The following is a 19,671-nucleotide window of genomic DNA, read 5'->3' as shown; positions in this document are numbered from 1 at the left end:
TTATATTCACATAAATTTTAATTAATCAAAGGAGGGTAAAAATTAGAAAGTCCAGCCACTACAAATAACATATCAGATGCTATGGGGGCAAGAGTAATTGGAATTCGGTGGTCAAAGATGTGCCAATTCTTTATTCTCTCCATCAATCGCTCAACATGTACTCTCAAACTGGCAACAATCTTGTTGTGGTTGGTTTCTTCTTTTGAGAATTGTGTATCTTTAACCAAAAATGCTGGTCTAATCAGTTCTGCTCCCACAGAAGCAAGCTCATCAGTGCAGTTGAACCCTTTGTCTGCCATAACTTGATCATAAGGTTGTAACTTGTCCAACAGTCCACTTTGAGCTGTTATTTCCTTGTCAGAAGTTGAACCAGGAAATAGCTCACTGACAAAACATAAAGCACCACTGGGTGTTATACCAAGCAAGGCTTTCATCGTCGTTCTAGACTTGTATGACGAGTAGCAAGCAGATTGAGAATTAAGTGCTGAAGGTTTCTCCATCTCAAACTCTGTACAGTCCACAATAATGACACAGTCTGGATAGAAGGATTTGAAAATGTCAGGCATGTAAAGTTTGAGAACTTCCCTGGGTGGAATAGTAATAAGTGGCTCAAACTGTCCCCTCAGAAATCTCGTCCAGGCCCTTGAAACTTTGGATACAAGGGGTCTTGAGACACTAAACCGATGAGCAAGGTCCTTTTCCAGCAATCCAAGCCTTAATCTCACTAGTGTCAAAGTAAACTCTTGGAACTTGGTTAAACATCGAGGTCTGCCACACTGAATTCCTGGGTGCGTTCGTTCATGTTCATATTCAATATGCTCTGCTGCATCTTTAACCATGTCGAAACATATCAGCAGTGCATTATAGTCTGGTAAACCAGTATAAAAGGCAATGTCTTCAGCATTGTCTTTATATTTCTCAATATCGAAACGAAAGTTTTCAAGAGAGTGTCTTAGTCTTTTTGTTTCTTGCTCGAGTTTTAAGTTTGCCTCGAGTAGGTTTGCATTTTCTTCACTCAACTTGGCATTTTTCTCCAGCAGCTGATTCTTTTCATTTGTCAATTCACTGATGTCCTTTTTAAGCTTTTGCAACTCCTTTAACATTGTTTCGATTTCCAATCCTGTGAGAGATGTTTGTGTCTCACGATTGTTCTCATGTTCGACTGTCACTGATGCTTGTGCCATGTCTTTCTTTTCCTCCCTCTTCTTCTTTTTTGCTTCCTGAATTGCCAGATTTTCTTCGAAGCTGATGACTCTTTTTAGCTGTCGTCTAGTGCTTTCTGCCTTTTTCCAAGGAAATATAGTCGGCAGATGAGCTCGACTGAGTTTCTCGCCACCTTCGAAATGGTCTGAGCAAATTCGAGTATTTGTGGAGTCCAATTTTAGCGAATCATTCTTCAAAATGACTTTGTATTGCTTTCTGGTAAACTCATCTTTCGGTAATCTGTAGAAATGCAGATGTGAAGCGTTCCTAAAGCTGTTTGTACAGCCAGGAACGCAACAATTATAGTGAGGCATTTCAGAATTACTTTGTAAATATGACTCGTCTGTCCCTTCAATCAATCCATAGATGCTTTGCGGTCCCAACTCGAACCCAATCCCTGACTCGTTTAGAACATGGGGAATTCCAAACTTTCATTTTCAACTGATATATTCACAAAGCTCCGCAATCATCGCTTCGGCGTCGCTACTCGCGGGAAAGACTGTGGTCGCTTTTTTATTTCAAGCCTTGATAAAGTGGAAATTTACCACTGACTTTCAGCGATAATGCAGAACGGATACGACCAGGGAATTTCCTCGACCGTAAAACTGAATGTCGGCGGTCATTTCTTTACTACAAGTCGACAAACACTAACCAAAGATCCAAACTCAATGCTAGCCATTATGTTTTCGGGAAAATTTGACATGAAACCTAGTGAAGACGGTACTATGTTCATTGACCGAGATGGAACTCACTTTCGATTTATACTCAATTACCTTCGCAGTGGAAAATTAACATTACCTGAAGGAAGCACAGCTCTGAAGGAACTGATGGAGGAGGCTGAGTTTTACCAGATCCAGGGAATTCTTGATGAATTAAAGTCCGTGACAGATAATTTAACGATCGTGAAACTGAATGTTGGCGGCCATCACTTCACAACAAGTCTCCAAACGCTGAAGAAAGATCCAAAGTCAAGATTGTGCGCCATGTTTTCAGGTGAACATGTAAACAACAGCACCTTCATCATTGACAGAGATGGAACACACTTCCGTTACATACTCAATTATCTTCGTGATGGAGATGCGAGGTTACCGGAGGATGAATCTGCACTGAAAGAGCTCGAAGCCGAAGCACAGTTCTACCAGGTTGAAGGGATACTAATGAAATTGAGCGTTATGTCGGAGATAATAACGAATGAGGAACACACAGCCAAGCTGCTTAGTTTCCTACCCTTGCTTGACTCAAGGAGGAAGCGACATCACCTTCGTCTACTGTTCCGAGCTTCTCGCGATGGCTTCTTCGCCAAAACCTTTCACTCCATGTGTGACAACAAAGGACCTACTGTTACCATTGTGCAGAGTGGAGAAAATATATTTGGAGGTTTTACAGAACAGTCTTGGAATAGTAAGTGTGAACTGATATACTGCTATACATCAGAGGAATGATACACTTGAATAGCTTACGAGTAGAAAAAAAAGTTCTGTTAAAATTTCTATTGTAATGTACCGAAATCTACGAAGTCTAACTTAATGTTTCACTTTTTTATCTTGTCATTTTTATCTTTTTTGAAAGTGATGTGCACTTGTGGGGAGTGGTAGTTGGGCCAATTGAGGGTAATTGGGTATGTGTTACTGGCTACTCAGAACCCTTACCCTATAATGGTTTATTCTGTGGCCAGTTATTGAACCCATCTTAGTCACTTTTGAGCAAATGTGATATTTGTGATGCCAACTTAGTGACTTTCTGTTCATTCATCTGAACTCTACAAGTCTTTTAAGTAGGTCATTCTGAAATGAATTTACACATTTGTTAAGCTGAGTGTAGAACTTTTTTTAAATTAATGGAATGTGATGCAAGTCAATTGTTGAACATTAAAACAAAAACATGAAATACAGTAACTATTTCACTGGGAATCTTCCTATTTTGAAACCCCTATTTAGCAGAATTTTCTTACCCCAAAAAACAGGAAAATTTATGACCCCATTCTAGTAACTCTATCAAAAAACCAACCCCATAATAGTCAATACAGAGGTGAAAATGCCACCCCATTTAGCGGCATTTTACAAGGAAGTGACCTCCCCCCTTTGCAGGAAGTGTATAGTAAGCAAGTTCCTTTTGTTATTGGCAATATTTATTAACCTTTATGAAAAAGATTTGATTTTTTTTAATGGAAGGTGTCTTCTCATTAACAGGTGATGGTGATTATGCAAGATGTTCAAAATCATTCTTGTTCACTCTGGTCAACCCACAAGGCCTGGAACCAACTAAAATGCCAATTACTACTGATGGCCAAAAGTACGGCATCTGCTGTTACAGTGAATATGGACCAACATTTGGTAGAGGTCTTTATGGCGGGTATGCTTTGAAAATTTCCGACCATGCAAATGTGCGCAGCAGTGACTTTGGTATCAGTGACTCCTATGATTTTCATCAAGATTTCCGTACTTTCTTTACAGGGAAAACACAGTTTCTTGTGAGTGATTATGAAGTCTTTTCGCTCGTGAACTAGCATGTAGCAATTGATGGCTTGGGTGTTTCTTTTAACCTTTTGACCCTTAAGGGTGATTAGCATTTAATTTCTCCTTACAATTCACCCCCTGAATCACACATTAAGGTCATGAGATTAAAGGAAATGATCACCAACCAAAGAAGCTCTCGATTTTGACAGAAATTCTCCTTGTCAGCACCATAGGAAATGTTTAGAGAACAGTATGGAGAATTTGTACACTGATATTAGGGTGTAAAGGGTTAATGAGTTACTTTTCCTTTATCTAGTGCTTTTGCAGGGGGTAAATAACAGAAAAAGGAAGAGTGGAGTTATAGGTCCAAAGAGGTGTAGAAAATTATAAGTAGATAAATATTATGCTAAGGTTTTTTTTTCCTTCATCATGATAATATTCAAGTATTTGACTTTTCAACTTATAGCATACTGATATTCTACTTCATGCAATAATACTGGCAAGCCTGTTATAGACTAGGGCTTGGTTGTATGAAGCTGGGTTAAGATAACCCAGGGTTAGTGTGAAATTCGATTTCACATCTGAAAGTTTTAAAAGAAAATTCAGTATAAATTTTTTTTGTCTGCTGTTTGATGGTTTAATGCTCTAAACAGAAGAGAGAAAATTAACCAAAAAAGGCTTTTGAACAAAGGAGTAAAGATGCTGGGATTAAAATGTAACCTTGGATAAGTGCTAATTGGCCTTTGAACAACTGGGCTCTGCAGTCCATTTGAGACACCTTATGTTGCCGCAAGGTCTTAGTTTTCTGTATCCATCAGCCCTTTAACTTGCATGAGTGACCAACAAAGAATTTCTCCTTACAGTATCAATGCAATGTCAAGCAGACTAGTGATAAGAAATAAGAAAAATATTACAAGGGGATTATTAGTTGATCCAATACCAAATTTTCTGAGCTAACATCATTAGAATTGTATGACAGACAGTAAGGAGAATTAGTAATTGGGATCTTGGGAGTGAAAGGGTGAAAGGATACATAATGGGCAAAGAAGGGAAGGAGATGGCTGAGATCATCCCTTATCCCTGATTACAGTTTGAAGAGGAATAAAAAGGACTCATTTATGTATGTACTTTGTTTGGCAGTAGCCATTTTGAATTTCAGTTTCATGCTCTGATGTTGAGAATTTGGAAAAAGAAAACTTTCAGAATCCATTCAAAGCATGATGATGTCACCATTGTTTAAAATTGATTATAGTCCACTAACTATCAAAGATCCTTAAAGTTGTGGGTTCCAATCTTCATGCAAATTAACATGTTAACCCTTTGACTCCCAGAAGTGATTAACATGTAACTTTTCCTTATGATATCCATGTATTATCCAGCAAACAGGTTATGAGAATATACAAATGTATCAGGTAGGAGGTGTTAGCTTGATTTTACATCAACTTCTGGTATCAAATTTGCAAATAAATTATGTGTAGCAGCTAGAGGGGAGACTAAACAATCAGATCTTGGGAGTTAAAGTTAAAGAGGGCATCTATTGCTTTTCTTGCCCCTTGTGCTTAGACTGTGAGTTTCAGTTATTGGTCTTTTGTGATTCTCAAAAGTGTATGTCAAAGGCAATCAAAATCACAGGCTAAGCATTTCTGAGAGCACTAGTAACTTCAGGACACAGTTGTTGACCCTCCCTTGTTAAATTCCTATGACAAGTCTTATAATTTGTGTAGTCTTGATTAAGTACTGACAGGAACACATTTTTCCCTTTTCTTACTGGAGACATCACCCAATATTATGTGATGGCTGCCTTTATTACAAACAAGGGAAATTTTCACAGAGAGAGTCTTGCATCATACTTGTGAATCAAGCCTGCAGCTCACTTAGTACAAGTAATTTAACATCAGCAGACTTAATTGTGTAAACTTGGACCACTAGTTCGTTTTCCTTTCACAAGTAAAAGTACTGTCTTGCCAGGCACTTAAAAGATCGCTTTTTTTTTTTTTTTTTCAGTTGCTCAATTGCTCAGATTGCGTGTGTTTGATATGCCTGGTGTGCAATCTTAGAAGCTATTTATATTTCCCTCCCTTCCCTCCCAGTATTTCATTGTGTTGGTCTTTTGGATCTGTTTCAGTTTTGTAACAGACAGCCTCTCTATTTAAGGGTGCATTTGAGTATTGTTTTATTTTTAGCTTATTTCTTAAATATGATTATTATTATTTGTGAAAATAATAAGTTGATTCAGTAACCTTGTAATAATATAGGTAAGTAAGTAAGTTTGTAAGTAACAACTTTATTTAGATCTAGGGTTACACATGATAGTATGACTGATAAACTAATGGCCCTCTGTGCTAAACATCTATTGAATAATGATAAAATAGTGTGAAGATAGAAGGTAACTGAATAAAAACTGAAAGTGAGCTTGCCTTTGTTCCAAAATTTGTTGTAGTATGTGGTAAAGATATTGTGAAAACTGTGACTTTTTAAATGCATCAGTATTTGCAACAGTGTAAATTTGTTAAATGTTAAACCTGAGTATTTTTGGGAATAAATTTGGTGTAGTGCTCAGTCAGTGCAGGCAAGTAATGTGATTGTTTGGATTCTTAAGAAGCCGCGTCATTCTTGCTGATTTGAAGAGTGCCTCAAGCAGGACAGGAAAATATTCCTCGGTGCAGGACAAGAAAAGCTTTATGCAAATAAAGGGGTTTTATCATCCTCCAAGGCCTTCAATACTTCAAACACAATCCTCTACTCTCGGGCCTTATTTTCACCATTGCTCAAGTAGTGTTCACAACTGTAAAGATCGCTTCCATATTCATTTTTTTATCCGCAGTTCACGCATATGACTTTCCTATTTTTACAGTCAGTTATTCATCACTTCACGGGTTTATTTGGGACCAACATAATGAACAGCTCCCAGTTGGCTTGTCAGCTCAGTTGGTTGAGTGCTGCACCGGTATCACTGAGGTTATTGGTTCAAATCTCGTACAGGCCTGAATGTTTTCATGCTTTATTTTCACCACTGCTTACGTGGTGGTCATAACTGCGAAAATCACTTCCATAATCCTTTATATCGAGTACGGGGCAATAATTGTGCAAATCAGAGCAATTGATAAATGTCTTGTCTGGTTTTGTCTTTTGGGCTAAGTTTTTAGCGAAGAATTAATCAGCTTAAACGTGGTCTGAAATTGCAAACATAACCTCGCGTGACAAACATATTTATTCGACGGAGCACGCTCACACTTCTTATTCATCGTCCCGGGGGGGAGGGGTGCGAAAGATTTGAGGGGGTATGACATAAGGGGGACGAAAGAGGATGATCCGTCATCGCCAATAGAGTTTTAAATAGGACTACACCGCCAATGAAGGGAATCATAAAAATATTTCAGAGCGCTTGAGGGGATCAGACAAATTTTATCGTGAAACAATCCTCCAACTCTCCCCTCCCCCCCGCCTCACCCTACCCCCCCTCCCACCCTCACCCTACCCCTTGGCAATAATTAAGATTCTCATCATATCTCGCAAGTTTGGTCAGCGAACAGAAAGCAGGAGTGATTTCAAGAAAGTATTTTACACTTTACTCACCAAAACCTGTTTGTAGCGATAAGCAGGTACAGAAAGTAGACAACATGCAGCATGATCAAAGTATTCTCTCGATTGTAAAACTGAATGTCGGCGGTCACTACTTCACCACAAGTCGTCAAACACTGAACAGAGATCCAAACTCAATGCTGGCCGCCATGTTCTCAGGGAAGTTTGAAATGGAACCTCGTGGAGACGGCGCTTTCTTTATCGACCGAGATGGAACTCACTTCCGGTTTATACTCAATTATCTTCGCACTGGAAAATTAACTTTACCAGATGGAGCAAAATTTCTGAAAGAACTAGCCGAAGAAGCTGAGTTTTACCAAATACAAGGGATACTACATGAATTGAAATCGATTTCGAGCGTGAAACTGAATGTTGGTGGCCATTACTTCACAACAACTCTCCAAACACTGACCAAAGATCCAAACTCAAGGTTAGCCGCCATGTTTTCAGGGGAGCATGCTGAAAACAGCACCATCTTCCTCGACAGGGATGGACAACACTTCCGGTTTATACTCAATTATCTGCGGAACGGAGAGCTAGTTTTACCGGATGGTGCAAAATTTGTCAAAGAACTTGAAACTGAAGCGCAGTTCTACCAGATTGAAGGGATACTAATTAGGTTGAGCCTTTTTTCGGAGATACTCACGAATGAGGAACATATCAACGTGCTGCTAAGTTGGCTGCCTTTCCATGACGCGGGGATGAAGCGACGTCGCCTCCGTCTTCTGTACCGTGCTTCTCGAGATGGCTTCGCAGCCGAATGCTTTCACTCCAGATGTGACAACAACGGGCCTACTGTTAGTATTGTGAAGAGTGGAGAATATATATTTGGAGGTTTTACGGAAAAGTCTTGGACGAGTAAGTAGTAAATTAACTCAATCGGGTAGAAAATAATAGCTAACGATTTGAGTAGAAACGAAAGTTAAGTTAAAATTTTGGCGTGAAAATTTCTTCTCTTAACGGCCTCCGGCCAAAAGTAATTTCGTAAGAAAACGCTTCAAACGGCCCACGAAGGCGAAAAAAAACCACAAAGCATCGATTAACATTTCATTCAACTTTATTGAGATATTTATACTGAGATGTAATTTAGATATGCAATTTTCGGAGTTTCATTTCACTTTTCATTTTATTCACCCTCGTGGATTTTGTTTGTCTCATGTCAGCAATAATTAACCACGAACACATACTGTGGTCTGCCTGTGATAAAAGAAGCATTATCTCATCAACAGGTCTAAACCGTATTTCAAGTTGTACCGCAGCATTCTTGTTCAGTATGGTCAACCCATATGGCCGTGAACCAACTAAAATACCGCTTACTACTTATGGCCAACCGCGTGGCATCTCATGTGAAACTCGCTTCGGACCAACGTTTGGCAGCTTGGATTGCGGGTATGCCCTAAAAATCTCAGACCATGCAAACATATCGTACAGTGAGTCTAATGGTACTAATAGCGTGTATAGTTTTCCTCCAGAACGCTCGACTTTCTTCACGGGAAATCCAAAATTTGTTGTGACTGATTACGAAGTGTTTTCACTCAATTGAAGTAAAATAAATGATTTGGGGGAGGAGGGGGGGGTGTACCTTCTAAAATGGGGATGCTGCCCCAATGCCTTGAGGAGGATTTATAAAAGAGAAGAGATTTCAAAGGTTGAACTACAGAAAAGGATGTAGAAGGACTGGACTTAAATCAGGTGAATACCGTTGGAAGGTCTCGGTAAAGCGAAATGATATTGTAGTATTGCTGTCTGTCTCCCGTTGTGGACAGTTTCATTATGAGAACCTGTTAAAGTACATTTGGCCGGGCGATACGACTCTGAAACGGCGACATAATGGGGGCTGAAATGACCAGGAACATAGAACCGCTAACGCAAAATCGACAGCGACATTGGCGTTTTAAAAATTAGACAGCGACTTGCTGCGCATTCGAGCCGAAGAAATAGCGTGTAATAATTTGTAAAACTTTCCGCGAGTATTTTCCGTCTACTGTTTGACCACAGGCAGCCCAAGCTCACGTCTTGAGAAAACGTGAACGATTATTTATGAAAGCGTCACGCGTTGTGTGACTTGTTAAGTTGCGAGAGGAACCGTTCAGAACACGTTACAAGTATGGGGAACGAAAATATGGTCGATTTACAACGATAAATATTTCGAAATATGAACATTTTACACGTAAAATCAATAGATCTTTCTCAAATCTTGTGTGTCCGTTTTGATGGCAAAACAAGCTTTTAAAAAACGGCAGAAATCGCCAGAAACCATAACGGTACACAAGTTGTAGGTAAGTTTTATTGATTTTACGTGTAAAATGTTCATATTTCGAAATATTTATCATTGTAAATCGACCATATTTCGTTCCTCGTACTATTCCTTATAAAGTGTTCAAATTCTCAACGGTTCCCTTCTTAACTTAACACCCTGTCACACAACGCGTGACGCTTTCATGAATTAATCGTTTGCTTTTTCTCGAGACGTGAGCCTAGGCAGCCTGTGGTGTGACCTGTGTCGTCTGACTCTCTTTTGTCATCTTCTCTTCTCATCTTTCATATCACGTCACGCTCTATGTCCTTTATGGTCACGCGCTCAAAATTCAGATTTGACCTTTTCTGGGTTTTTTTCTCTCTCTGTCTTCCCATGTCGCAGTTTGTAAGGCTATTAAGTTTGGTTGATAATTATCCGAAAATGTTTCGGGAACAAAATTACGCGAACGCATCTACGTGAAACATTCTCTACTTTAACATTTCCGATGTCGATATCAGTGGCTTAGGACGAAATTCCGACAGCGACATGGGAGCCTTCTGAAACTGCGAAAAGGTATGAAACTCAGACGGGGCACATAAAGACTCCCCTCCCCCCTCCCCCCTCCCTAACAGGGCCTCAATTATGGATCAGGACTTTTCGACTCTGTGCATGCATTTAGTGTGGTAGTGGTTACTAAAATTTAGTAATCTCTACTAAAGTTATGTATTATAAAATTATAATTTATAATCCACCTGCCCTTAAGCACCTTGTTTTTTCATCGTGGGAGAATATAGACATGAGCTGTATTTTATCAGAGGCGTAGCCACGATTTTTCAAAGGGGGTCACACTGTATCAAACAGAGGGTACTCATCAGATTTTCATGTCGATCCCCACGCCTTGTTTTACATAAGACCGAAAAAGGCCCACAAGGGGGGGGGGGGGTCACGGCCACCCCGGGACCCCACACCCCCTAGCTAGCTACGCCCTTGGTTGTATTTTGCTTAATACAGCTGAACTACCAAATATTTTACTGAACACTAACATTTACTTTACATTGTGTAAATGTAAACGAAATAAGGTAACAAAAGCTCCTGTATAATTTTTAGTTTGTGTCGATATTTATGTAGTTGATAAGCTAATACATCAAGTTACATATCGTCATAGGAAAAACTTCAACTCCTTGAAAGAATTAAAAGACCCTTACGTTGTATAATCTTTTAAAACTATTCAAACAGTTTAGCATTCTGTAGAGTTTGTAAGCTAATACATAAAGTTATATGTTAGTTACAAGAAAAACTTGAACTTCTCGCGTTGGAAATAGTTAACACTGAGCTTATAGACTAGCATTCTATGTGTCTGGTAAGCTAATATATCAACTTACACCTCGGTTACTAGAAAAAGCATAACTTCTTGTAAAGAAACAAAAAAACTAGTTTTGAACCAGTTAAAACTATTACATAGTCAAGTATCCTATATAGCTGCTAAGTTAATAAATCAAGCCACGGTTATATTTCAGTTAAAGAAAAAAGGTTAACTTTTTAATAGAAATAAAAGAGCTATTTGGTTGAACGAGTTAAAACTACTAATCTGGCGTTTTGGGAACATCCCTCCAAATGTCAACGGCCAATTAGGCTTCCGCTGGTACCCCTTCGGCTGTCACGGTGATAGTTTCCTTGGTAACCAGTTGGGCCGATGTTTTTCTGGCTTTTGCCGCTTTAGTGATCTTTTCATTGTTTGGGTTGAGTTGTTGTTTTAGAACTTTTGGTAGAATCCCCTGTGCGTTCTTTACATCAGTCGCGGTAGATGTGCCTGAAAATTACATCGAATTGTAGTATCCATAAAAATCATTTGTTCTTGAGCATAAATTTGTAATTAAAAGGTTCTTCTATCTACCCTCATAACTGATCAATAGGCAATTTAGCTATCATTGCCTTCGTTATTTTTATCCAGCGGAACACTTAACAGAACGAGGGCTCCAGAACCGAGATTGATTGGTGGTCGTGTCCCATCCATGAGTTGGTAAACTTCCCGCTAAAGATGCATGAATGCACGAAAAAAAAAGATGATGATTTTTTCATTTATCAGAATGAAGAGTTTAATAAATACCACTGACAATCGAGAGTTCAAAATCATTAAAAAGCTCGAGATTTCAGCACTTTCCTAAACAAGCGTCACGTGTATCTCTTCCATTGAAATAAACCACTGCCCTTTTCGATTTAGTGTCACGTAGTACAAAAAACTTTGTAACCATGACGGCAAATCACTGTTAGGTAGAGTACCGTAAGGAACCAATGATAATTAAAAAACCTTCAAATTGACCAAAGCGCGGGAAAACGCGAGTGACTGAGGCGTGATTGGCTTACGTTTGCATCTGATTGGTTAAGAGAGTGGCGAGAGTTTTTTTGGGACCAATCACAAAGCGAAGTAGAGCAAGGATAATTCAGTCCCAGATTAGGTTCGGCACTCAAAGGGAAAGTAAACGACGATTTTAAGAAACCGTGATTATACCAACAGATACAAGTTGGATCAGTGAAAATCTAGGAAGTTTTGAGGAAAGAAATATTTCCAATAAAACATTGAATCAGGAATGAAATCACGCACTTATAGATAAATGCTGTTTAATTTATTTCGCTTTTCATTATTTAAAGCCACGGTGCTCGCCTTACCAACGTTTCCTATTTTCCTTACGCTCATTTCCGGATACTACGCTAGAGGTATTTTTTTTGCGTGAAAGGGATGTCTACGATTCCTTTAAGGTGATAGGGCTTTCGGAAAGTGCACTCACCAAACAGGGCCTGTATCTGTTGAGTATCATCCCTTCTCAGCTTGTAGTCCGGCAGATAACCTTTATACCAGGGGTACATAATGGACTCCTGATTGCGGGAGTGCTTCAGACCCATAATGTGTCCAAGTAGATGAACCGCCGCCCAGTATAAGTTGATGCCGTTGTCTGTTCCTGTGGTGAATGTTTCATCGTCATCAAAATGGACCTCAACAGGTAAATCTGAAACAAATATGGCAATAAATGAGTGAATAGTATTAAATTAGGCTTATTTCGGGATGCTACAATTGCTGCAAACGTAACGGCCAAAAATCGACGAATCTTTTTTATTTTTTACACGGTAACTATTTGTTCTTTCTAAGTTTAGATTAGACCATCTTCGCTCATGTTTGGGACCATGGGGCATCAATCATGGACCTCCACCGGACTCTATCAGGGCAGTCCTCTTTCTTCCTCCATCTGATGCTATTTTCAGCGAGCTTGTATCGGACACCGCTGTTCTTTATAAAACATGCCAAAATTCTCAAACTATTTGCTTTGACCCGAGTTACTAATACTGTGACATTTCATAGAAAAAGTTACCGAGCTTAGGATAGTGAATCCAAAAAGGCGGAGAAATTTAGAGGTTGATTGATTGTCCAGTTTCTGGTGTGGAGTCAAAACGGAAGCAATGTGGAGCAATTGTGAACCAAACCAAAGTGAACCAAAAGTTCTAAAACAACAACTCAACCCAAACAATGAAAAGATCACTAAAGCTGCAAAAGCCAGAAAAACATCGGCCCAACTGGTTACCAAGGAAACTATCACCGTGACAGCAATGTGGAATATTGACATGTTTTATATGAATGAATGGAGATTTGTTGGCTTTCTGTTAGGGACCATAAGGCTTTTTATATTCTTATGATCCCTTTCTTTCATTGGCAGTTAGTTGGCAGTCAGTCCCCCCCCCCCCCTTAATACTGTGTTAGTGGCGAATGATCACCCCTCCGTTGAAAACCATGCCACATCATCCACAAACTCCCCCCCTCTCCCCAGGCCACTAGTCCTTTATTGCTAAGATACACCACCCAGAGAAAAAAAAACGTTTCTCTCACCCTTGCTGGAATCTGGATAAAACACGTGTCCGAATGTTCCTCCTTTTCCATCAAATGGGTACGGATCACCGTGTGATCCTTTCACAAATCGAACAAGAACTTTGCTCTTTTGGTCATCTTGAGTCGAGCGCTTCGTAACTCGGCATGTTGATCCGGCTGGAACATAAATCTCCAAACGTCCCAAAAATCTGCTCAGCAATGAAATTTGGCTCCCAGCATATCGGTGGGACATAATTGTTGAGATCATTTCCTGAGATGGAAAAAGGAGTTGTTTACCTTACATAACATCTTGACGATTTCCAACTTGTGAGATTCTAACACCTCGCTAATACGCCTTTATTGTTTTGGTGTTTATTCCTTTCATTTTTACTCATCGCTCGTTGATCAACGAGGAAACAGATAATTTAATTGCATGTAGTTATGTTTTTCATGCCACGCAATCTACTTCGAAAGGATCACACAACGAATCAAAGGAACCTATGTCTTGGTGCCAATCTTGAGCCCAGGGTCATTAAGCTCCTTGCCAGCGGTATTTTCGGTGACCATACTGCTGACGAGGAGCCGAAATGACCCCGATATTGTCTTCGTGTCTGTCTACTTGCAAGCTTATCTTTCTCTCTTTCTTGTTTAGGTCTTACGTACCCTTCGAGCTGCACAAAACAGGTCCACGTATCTTTGAAAGTAAACAGAACGTTTGTTTTTTCCTTTTTTCTCTTCATGTCGTTGTGGCTCGTCGTTTTTCTCCACATTTCCACATCGAGGAATGACAAACAGTTTTTTGGTGTCGAAATCCAATTCCCCGGTGACACTTAACCCAGCCATGCGCTGTACGTTTGAGATCATTTCGGTAAAGTTGTTGTCTTGTCCTGGTTTAAAAACCTTGTACTTTTTCATCCATTCCTACAAATGGGATTAACGTTTTGGTTTGAATAGTTAGATTGAACACTGACCATGGCTTAGTATACGCCTGACACATCAGTTTCTCAAGGGTGGAGAGGCAGGGGGGTTGGATTCTTAGGAAGCGCGTGACCCCCATTTTTGGATAATAAAGCAAACGGAACACATAGTCTAACTGAATGCAATTGAGTCAGCCCCAGTAAGCTCAGCACGGAAACTTAAACACAATGGCATACTTACTTGTGCTGTAATTCTCTAACGCAGACCAAATTTATAGTGCGAAGGGGGGGGGGGGGGAGAGGGAGTCTAACATCATATATGGGGGCATGACAGGCTGGGTTAGTATGTAATTAATGCGCTTATCGAGTGAAGGAAAATAACAACACCTGTAAAATATTAATTAATTCGCTGACGGGGTGAAAACGACTCAAAATGAACCCGTTGAACTTGGTTGGAATTAATATTAGTCAAAAACTGTCTGAGAATGTTACAGAACATTTACCAGGTAGTAGACATACGAAATCAAGGTTTTGGTGTGGTTTCAATGGGAAACAGTTTCCCAGTTGAAATGTGGCGGTGCAGTGTTATCATGTTGACCTCTCAAAAGAGTTGTTTAATTTGCGTCGAAAAAGTCTGAATTTGATTTTCGCACCTTTTAATGAAGTTTTTTTTTTCTCATATTTATCTGCAGTTAGTATCTAACATAAATATTTTGTATGCGAGGACCGCTGTCGAATTTACCTGGTCTAAGTGCAAAGTGTACTTCATCGAGAGTGAAACATCGTGCCCTAGACCTTTTTTCAATGATCTTAAAAGGAATCCATTAACGATCAGATCTCGAGCAATTTCTATTTCGTTCAACAGCTTTTAAATTCTTTGTGGCTTCATCGGTAATTTGCTCTTAATTTAGCAGATAATGCACGATAAACTCTCTTAAGACAGCTTTTTTAGAGTCTCTTATCAGGAGTATAAGTTTCGGCCAAGTAATTTAATCAACGCGTGCAATCAAAACTATAATTTTTTTCTAATTTACAAACCTCAAAGCACGCCTCAGCTATGTTTAAGAGCCAAATATCTTAGGATTGCACTATACAACAATTGCACAAAACTTTACTGAAACATCTCTGTAGTCAGTGAACTAGCAAAGCACAACCGACCATATGGGCCAAAGATATCAGAGGATAAATTTCTTGGAGTTGATCTGAGAAAGAGATAACGATTTTAGTCCGATCTGTTTTTAATTGCAGCGCGCGTGCTTCGATTCCATTTAAAATAGTCTGTTGCTTTTATGGGTTCCGAGAATAAATCAGAATCTCAAGAAAGAGATTTGTCAGTAAGACTGCAAATGACTTCTAGATCCTCATAGCTGTCTGATGTAACGTTTTAATTTTTCCTTTTCGTACTGCTAACGGCTCAAAAATTTAGTCTTTTAAATAACGCTAAATAAACTGGAGTGAACTTCACAACATATGAGACCTTAGACAAACAGAACGAAAACGCCGAGGAAGACGTCAATTTAAAAATGAATTTCGCGAATGGCTGGATGAGGTTACTGTCTGTAACGGCGCCACACCTCAACTTTAGTAAACGTATCTGAACAGCTTAGGGTTCCAAATGGAAAATTAAATAATCTGCCGTCTGCCCATCTGTCCCCAGACTACGCAAATTTTGACTATTTCACATTGCTGTTTTGCAAAGGACGGCTAAGAAATGTAAAAAGTTTTAAAACGCACGTGCTGAGCTATTTTTCTCCCCACTAAATCTTTTGTTTTACCACGTCCTCGTTGGCGTCGCCGTTGTGGTTTCTTAAAAATATCCTAATATTATCTTACCAGAGCTGTTTCGTATGTGACTGAATCAACGACTTCTTTGGAGGGTTTACTCGAGTCAGCCAATGGAAGTGGTGCTCCCAATGTACATCGACTGCACCAAGTACTAAGGAGCAAAGCGGCAGCGATGACAAGCCACTTAAAACTGAAACCTCGGGTTTTCATCGAAATGCTCGCGGAATTCATCATTCTCTCAACAAGGCCAATTGCGCTGAGATTAAAATTCGTAGAAACTGTTAGTTCTACTCTTAAATGTACTTGCTGTGTTGCAATTTACAACTGAAGACTTAGAACTTACAAATGAAGCGAGAAAATCCAGTAAACGACGAAAGTCTGGGCAGATCTGCAAGGGGGCATTCAAAACAACAGATGCACTTCAAGTGACACCTGAAGTGCGGAACGCTTCATATCTTTCAGGATGTAGATATCTAATGAAAACATCTGATTCAAGTTTAATTTTTTTTTTAATCGTGCCGAAGCTCCGTAAAAACATTCCAGGTTATCTGTAACCAAACACAAAACTTGTTTTGTTTTCTGATTTTGAACAGTACAGAAATGCTGACCGCCAACAAAGTCGTGCTTGTTAGAGGAAAGGATTCCTCCCTGGGTGGGGTTTAAAGCCCCTGTCCTTTCCCGATGGTAGAGATTACTAAGGTATATTTTAAGCGCGGTACTTCACGACGTAGTCTGAATAAAAAAGACATAGTGGTCAGCACATCTTCGAAAAGTGAGGATTTTAGGCTTTTTCAAATAGTCGGTGAGAGATATTTAGGACGATGATGTGTTTTCGCACTTCCTCTCTTAATCCTAATTTATGGGATCAGGAATGGCACAGTGGTGATAAAGCTCGCCCCCTACCATCGTGGCCTGAGTTCGATTTCTGGACCAGGTGGATTGAGTTTGTTGTTGGTTCGAGGGTTTCTCCCTAGGTCCTCCGCTTTTCCTTCCTCTACAAAGATCAACATTTCAAATTTCAATTCGAGTTAGAAACAGCAGACAAGAAGAGCCACCCCGTGGAGTGTCCACTGCTGCATCCCGTTTATTACTTATTTATTTATTATCGAGATTAATATTAACAGGAAGAGAAGATAGATGTAGAAACCGATCTCCCTCTTAGCCCCAGTCCGCGCGGCTATCCATACAAGTTTGACTTTCGCGCAGATCATGCAAATACAAGGTGTGAGCTCAAGTTGAAATGCAATCGCGGTAAAGTTCTTATGCCGTATTTTAAAATCGTCAGGTAAATCGCCCTTTCTTATGTTATTAGTATTTCCTATGTTATTTCCAATTTTGTAATTAGCCATTCCATTCTGTGTTCGTAATACTTTACTTAGAAACCACTGGCAATGGCGTGTAAATAGAAAAGTTCGGTCGAGTCGTCAGGAAATTAAACTCCTCTTAAATTTATTGCTGATCCGTTGGTTATAAGAGGTGAGAGAAAACTTCATCAGAGAAATACTGAATCGATCCCAGGTGATATTCTTAAGTACTAAATTACTAGCGAGTAGTTAGGAAGAGTCAACTTAAGATCTTTGCAATCAAAAGAGGACTTCTACACTACTGCTTATAGGAGTATGCTTATTTTGGGGGTACAATGCATGCTGGGACCTTGCCTCGATTCACGGTGAGTTTCTCTGCTGATTATACACTGCTGGACTACTATTTCACTGGAGATGGTAGGGAAGGACTGGGCAAGGCAAAGGATGCACGTAGCGAGTAAGTATCGCCTAGTCGCAGGTTGGTAGCGAGGAGGTTTAATTTTATTACCAGGAATCGAAGGAATGCGAGTCAAATAAATGGAATTGTTTTGTACTTCCGAAAGTAATAACACACACATTCTTCTACCAGTGCCGTTACACCGCGCATCTGTTCTTTCAGCGGTGTACAAAATTACTGGCAACGAAAGAAAGCGACAGAAACAACTCTGGGCCATTTTTTTATTAAATCTTTTTTCGTACAAAGTCCTTTATTTAAAGATAATTTTTAAGCGATTGTTTTGAGTTTTTTTTGTCCCCATTTAATAAAACTTTTATTAATTTATTGATGTATTTAGTAAATTTAGAAACTGTTCGCCAGCGATATTTCAGATAAAAAAGATTTTTTCTTGGCAAATGGCAAATATTAAGAATTACTATTGTAATTTACCACTTTACCACCCCTTTAATCTATCTCAGTCAAAACCATTGGATCAATGTTAGGCCCTCAATGAAAAAGACAGCTGAAGCAACCCGCGCATGCTCTGAACATGCGTCAGTTCTCCCTTAATGGCATCATCTTAATACTTGTTAAATACCCTTTTTCCTTATGGCGGTCGTTATTATTATTTAATCAGTCAAGCTCCTAAAACGGAGGACCATGGTTAGATGTAAGACACTGCAGTAGACACCCACAATTTAAATTGAAATCCGGTTCCCAGAAACTTACAATCTCTTAACCCTTTAACTCCCATGAGTGACCAAGACAGAATTTCTCCTTACAATATTAATACAATATTAAGCGGGTAAGTGCTAAGAATAAAGCAAAATATCAATTAGGAAGTTTAAGTTGATCCAATACCAAATTCTCCAACTAACATCATAAGAACTGTATAGCGTACGGTGCGGAAAGTTGGGAGTAAGCGCGACGGACGTCCTATATGGTTACTTACAAAAAAAAGAAAAAAAATTGTGGAGGACTTAAGTTTTTCTTTTTAGGATATCATTCCGTGTATATGCACCTTGACGAACGTCCCGTGACTAAGCCTCGTGAGTAACCCTGCCCAATCATACTAATAACTTTGCATTTTGGTTGGTATTGTGTTCACTCGGGTTTGAAAAAGAAAAAAGCTTGCTTTATCTATCACGACTATCTCGTGTTATCGTTTATGGATGAACTCTTCCATATTTCAACCTGCTTGCTATGAACTGTTGTTGTTGTTTTTGTTGTTGTCTTGTACGCGGGTCATTAATGCAAAGGCGTCTAAGTTTCCCTATTTGCATCTGTAAACGCAAGTCATATCTCTGCAATGAATCACTCACCTATTTCAAATTAGAATGGAACAAGTTGGATCACTGGCTCCTCATTTTGTCAATAAATATAATCACATTTTAAAGATATAAATACAAATCATATGTTGGATTCTCTGGTATTTTCTAGTTTCTTAACTAGTTCGTCGACATTATGATGTTTAAATGAGATAATTGAACCGAAAGAAGATGATGGTCTCTTCAAGTTCTTGTCTTCTCTTTTTTTCTTGGGTTCTTTTGAGGGTTTTTTGTCTTTGTCTAGGTTGAGCCTTCGGTAGTTTTCTTGGAAGCCCAGCAGTATTGGAATACAGCCCGCACATGCTCCAAACATGCACCAGTTCATCCATTCGGTTCCTGAAGATGGAAGACAAGCGATTGACCAAGTCAGAATGTTTACAGAATATTTCCATGTGTGTCGCTGAATTAGTAATAAACCCAAGAAAATCGCAATAAACGGGTTCCGTATCAATCACAAAGGGGACAAAACAGTACGGGTAAGATTGTGAGGAAAAAATTAAGACACTGGCAGAAAACGTGGTAATATTTCCTCGCTCCCAACATGTTGCTTTGTAATTCAGTTGGT

General features: G+C 39.4%; 5 protein-coding genes across 12 annotated transcripts in view; 2 read left to right on the top strand and 3 right to left on the bottom strand.

Moving 5' to 3' along the window:
• Positions 1–17: 17 nt before the first annotated feature.
• On the bottom strand, positions 18–1,603 carry LOC149042057 (uncharacterized). Its single transcript, XM_089211443.1, has one exon. The coding sequence runs from the start codon at positions 1,515–1,517 to the stop codon at positions 18–20; it is 1,500 nt and encodes a 499-aa protein (XP_089067569.1). The 5' UTR covers positions 1,518–1,603.
• Positions 1,604–1,613: 10 nt separating this feature from the next.
• Positions 1,614–6,071, top strand: LOC113678593 (uncharacterized). Its single transcript, XM_027195492.2, has 2 exons — positions 1,614–2,604; positions 3,393–6,071. Exons 1-2 carry the CDS (start codon positions 1,767–1,769, stop codon positions 3,707–3,709), a joined length of 1,155 nt encoding a protein of 384 aa, XP_027051293.2. The 5' UTR covers positions 1,614–1,766; the 3' UTR covers positions 3,710–6,071.
• A 150-nt stretch (positions 6,072–6,221) lies between these two features.
• Positions 6,222–8,977, top strand: LOC113678628 (uncharacterized). The gene is made up of 2 exons (XM_089211451.1): positions 6,222–8,099; positions 8,471–8,977. Exons 1-2 carry the CDS (start codon positions 7,280–7,282, stop codon positions 8,782–8,784), a joined length of 1,134 nt encoding a protein of 377 aa, XP_089067577.1. The 5' UTR covers positions 6,222–7,279; the 3' UTR covers positions 8,785–8,977.
• A 1,518-nt stretch (positions 8,978–10,495) lies between these two features.
• On the bottom strand, positions 10,496–16,520 carry LOC113678590 (matrilysin). The gene is made up of 6 exons (XM_027195489.2): positions 16,382–16,520; positions 16,087–16,294; positions 14,000–14,257; positions 13,358–13,607; positions 12,267–12,485; positions 10,496–11,290 (listed from the first exon to the last, which is right to left on the bottom strand). The coding sequence occupies exons 1-6, from the start codon at positions 16,438–16,440 to the stop codon at positions 11,109–11,111; spliced, it is 1,176 nt and encodes a 391-aa protein (XP_027051290.2). The 5' UTR covers positions 16,441–16,520; the 3' UTR covers positions 10,496–11,108.
• Positions 16,521–18,006: 1,486 nt separating this feature from the next.
• Positions 18,007–19,671, bottom strand: part of LOC113678599 (solute carrier family 49 member 4 homolog) — a 29,055-nt gene continuing 27,390 nt past the window's right edge. For all 8 annotated transcript variants that reach the window (XM_089211432.1, XM_089211428.1, XM_089211427.1 and 5 more), the window contains one exon: positions 18,007–19,442. In XM_089211432.1, coding sequence (XP_089067558.1) covers positions 19,189–19,442 — 254 coding nt within the window. In that variant the 3' untranslated portion in view covers positions 18,007–19,188. The remainder of the gene's footprint in view (positions 19,443–19,671) is intronic.

Source organism: Pocillopora damicornis, chromosome 7, assembly GCF_964200805.1.
Source record: "Pocillopora damicornis chromosome 7, jaPocDami1.2, whole genome shotgun sequence".
Lineage (NCBI taxonomy): Eukaryota > Metazoa > Cnidaria > Anthozoa > Scleractinia > Pocilloporidae > Pocillopora > Pocillopora damicornis.
This window is presented reverse-complemented; position numbering and strand designations above follow the sequence as displayed.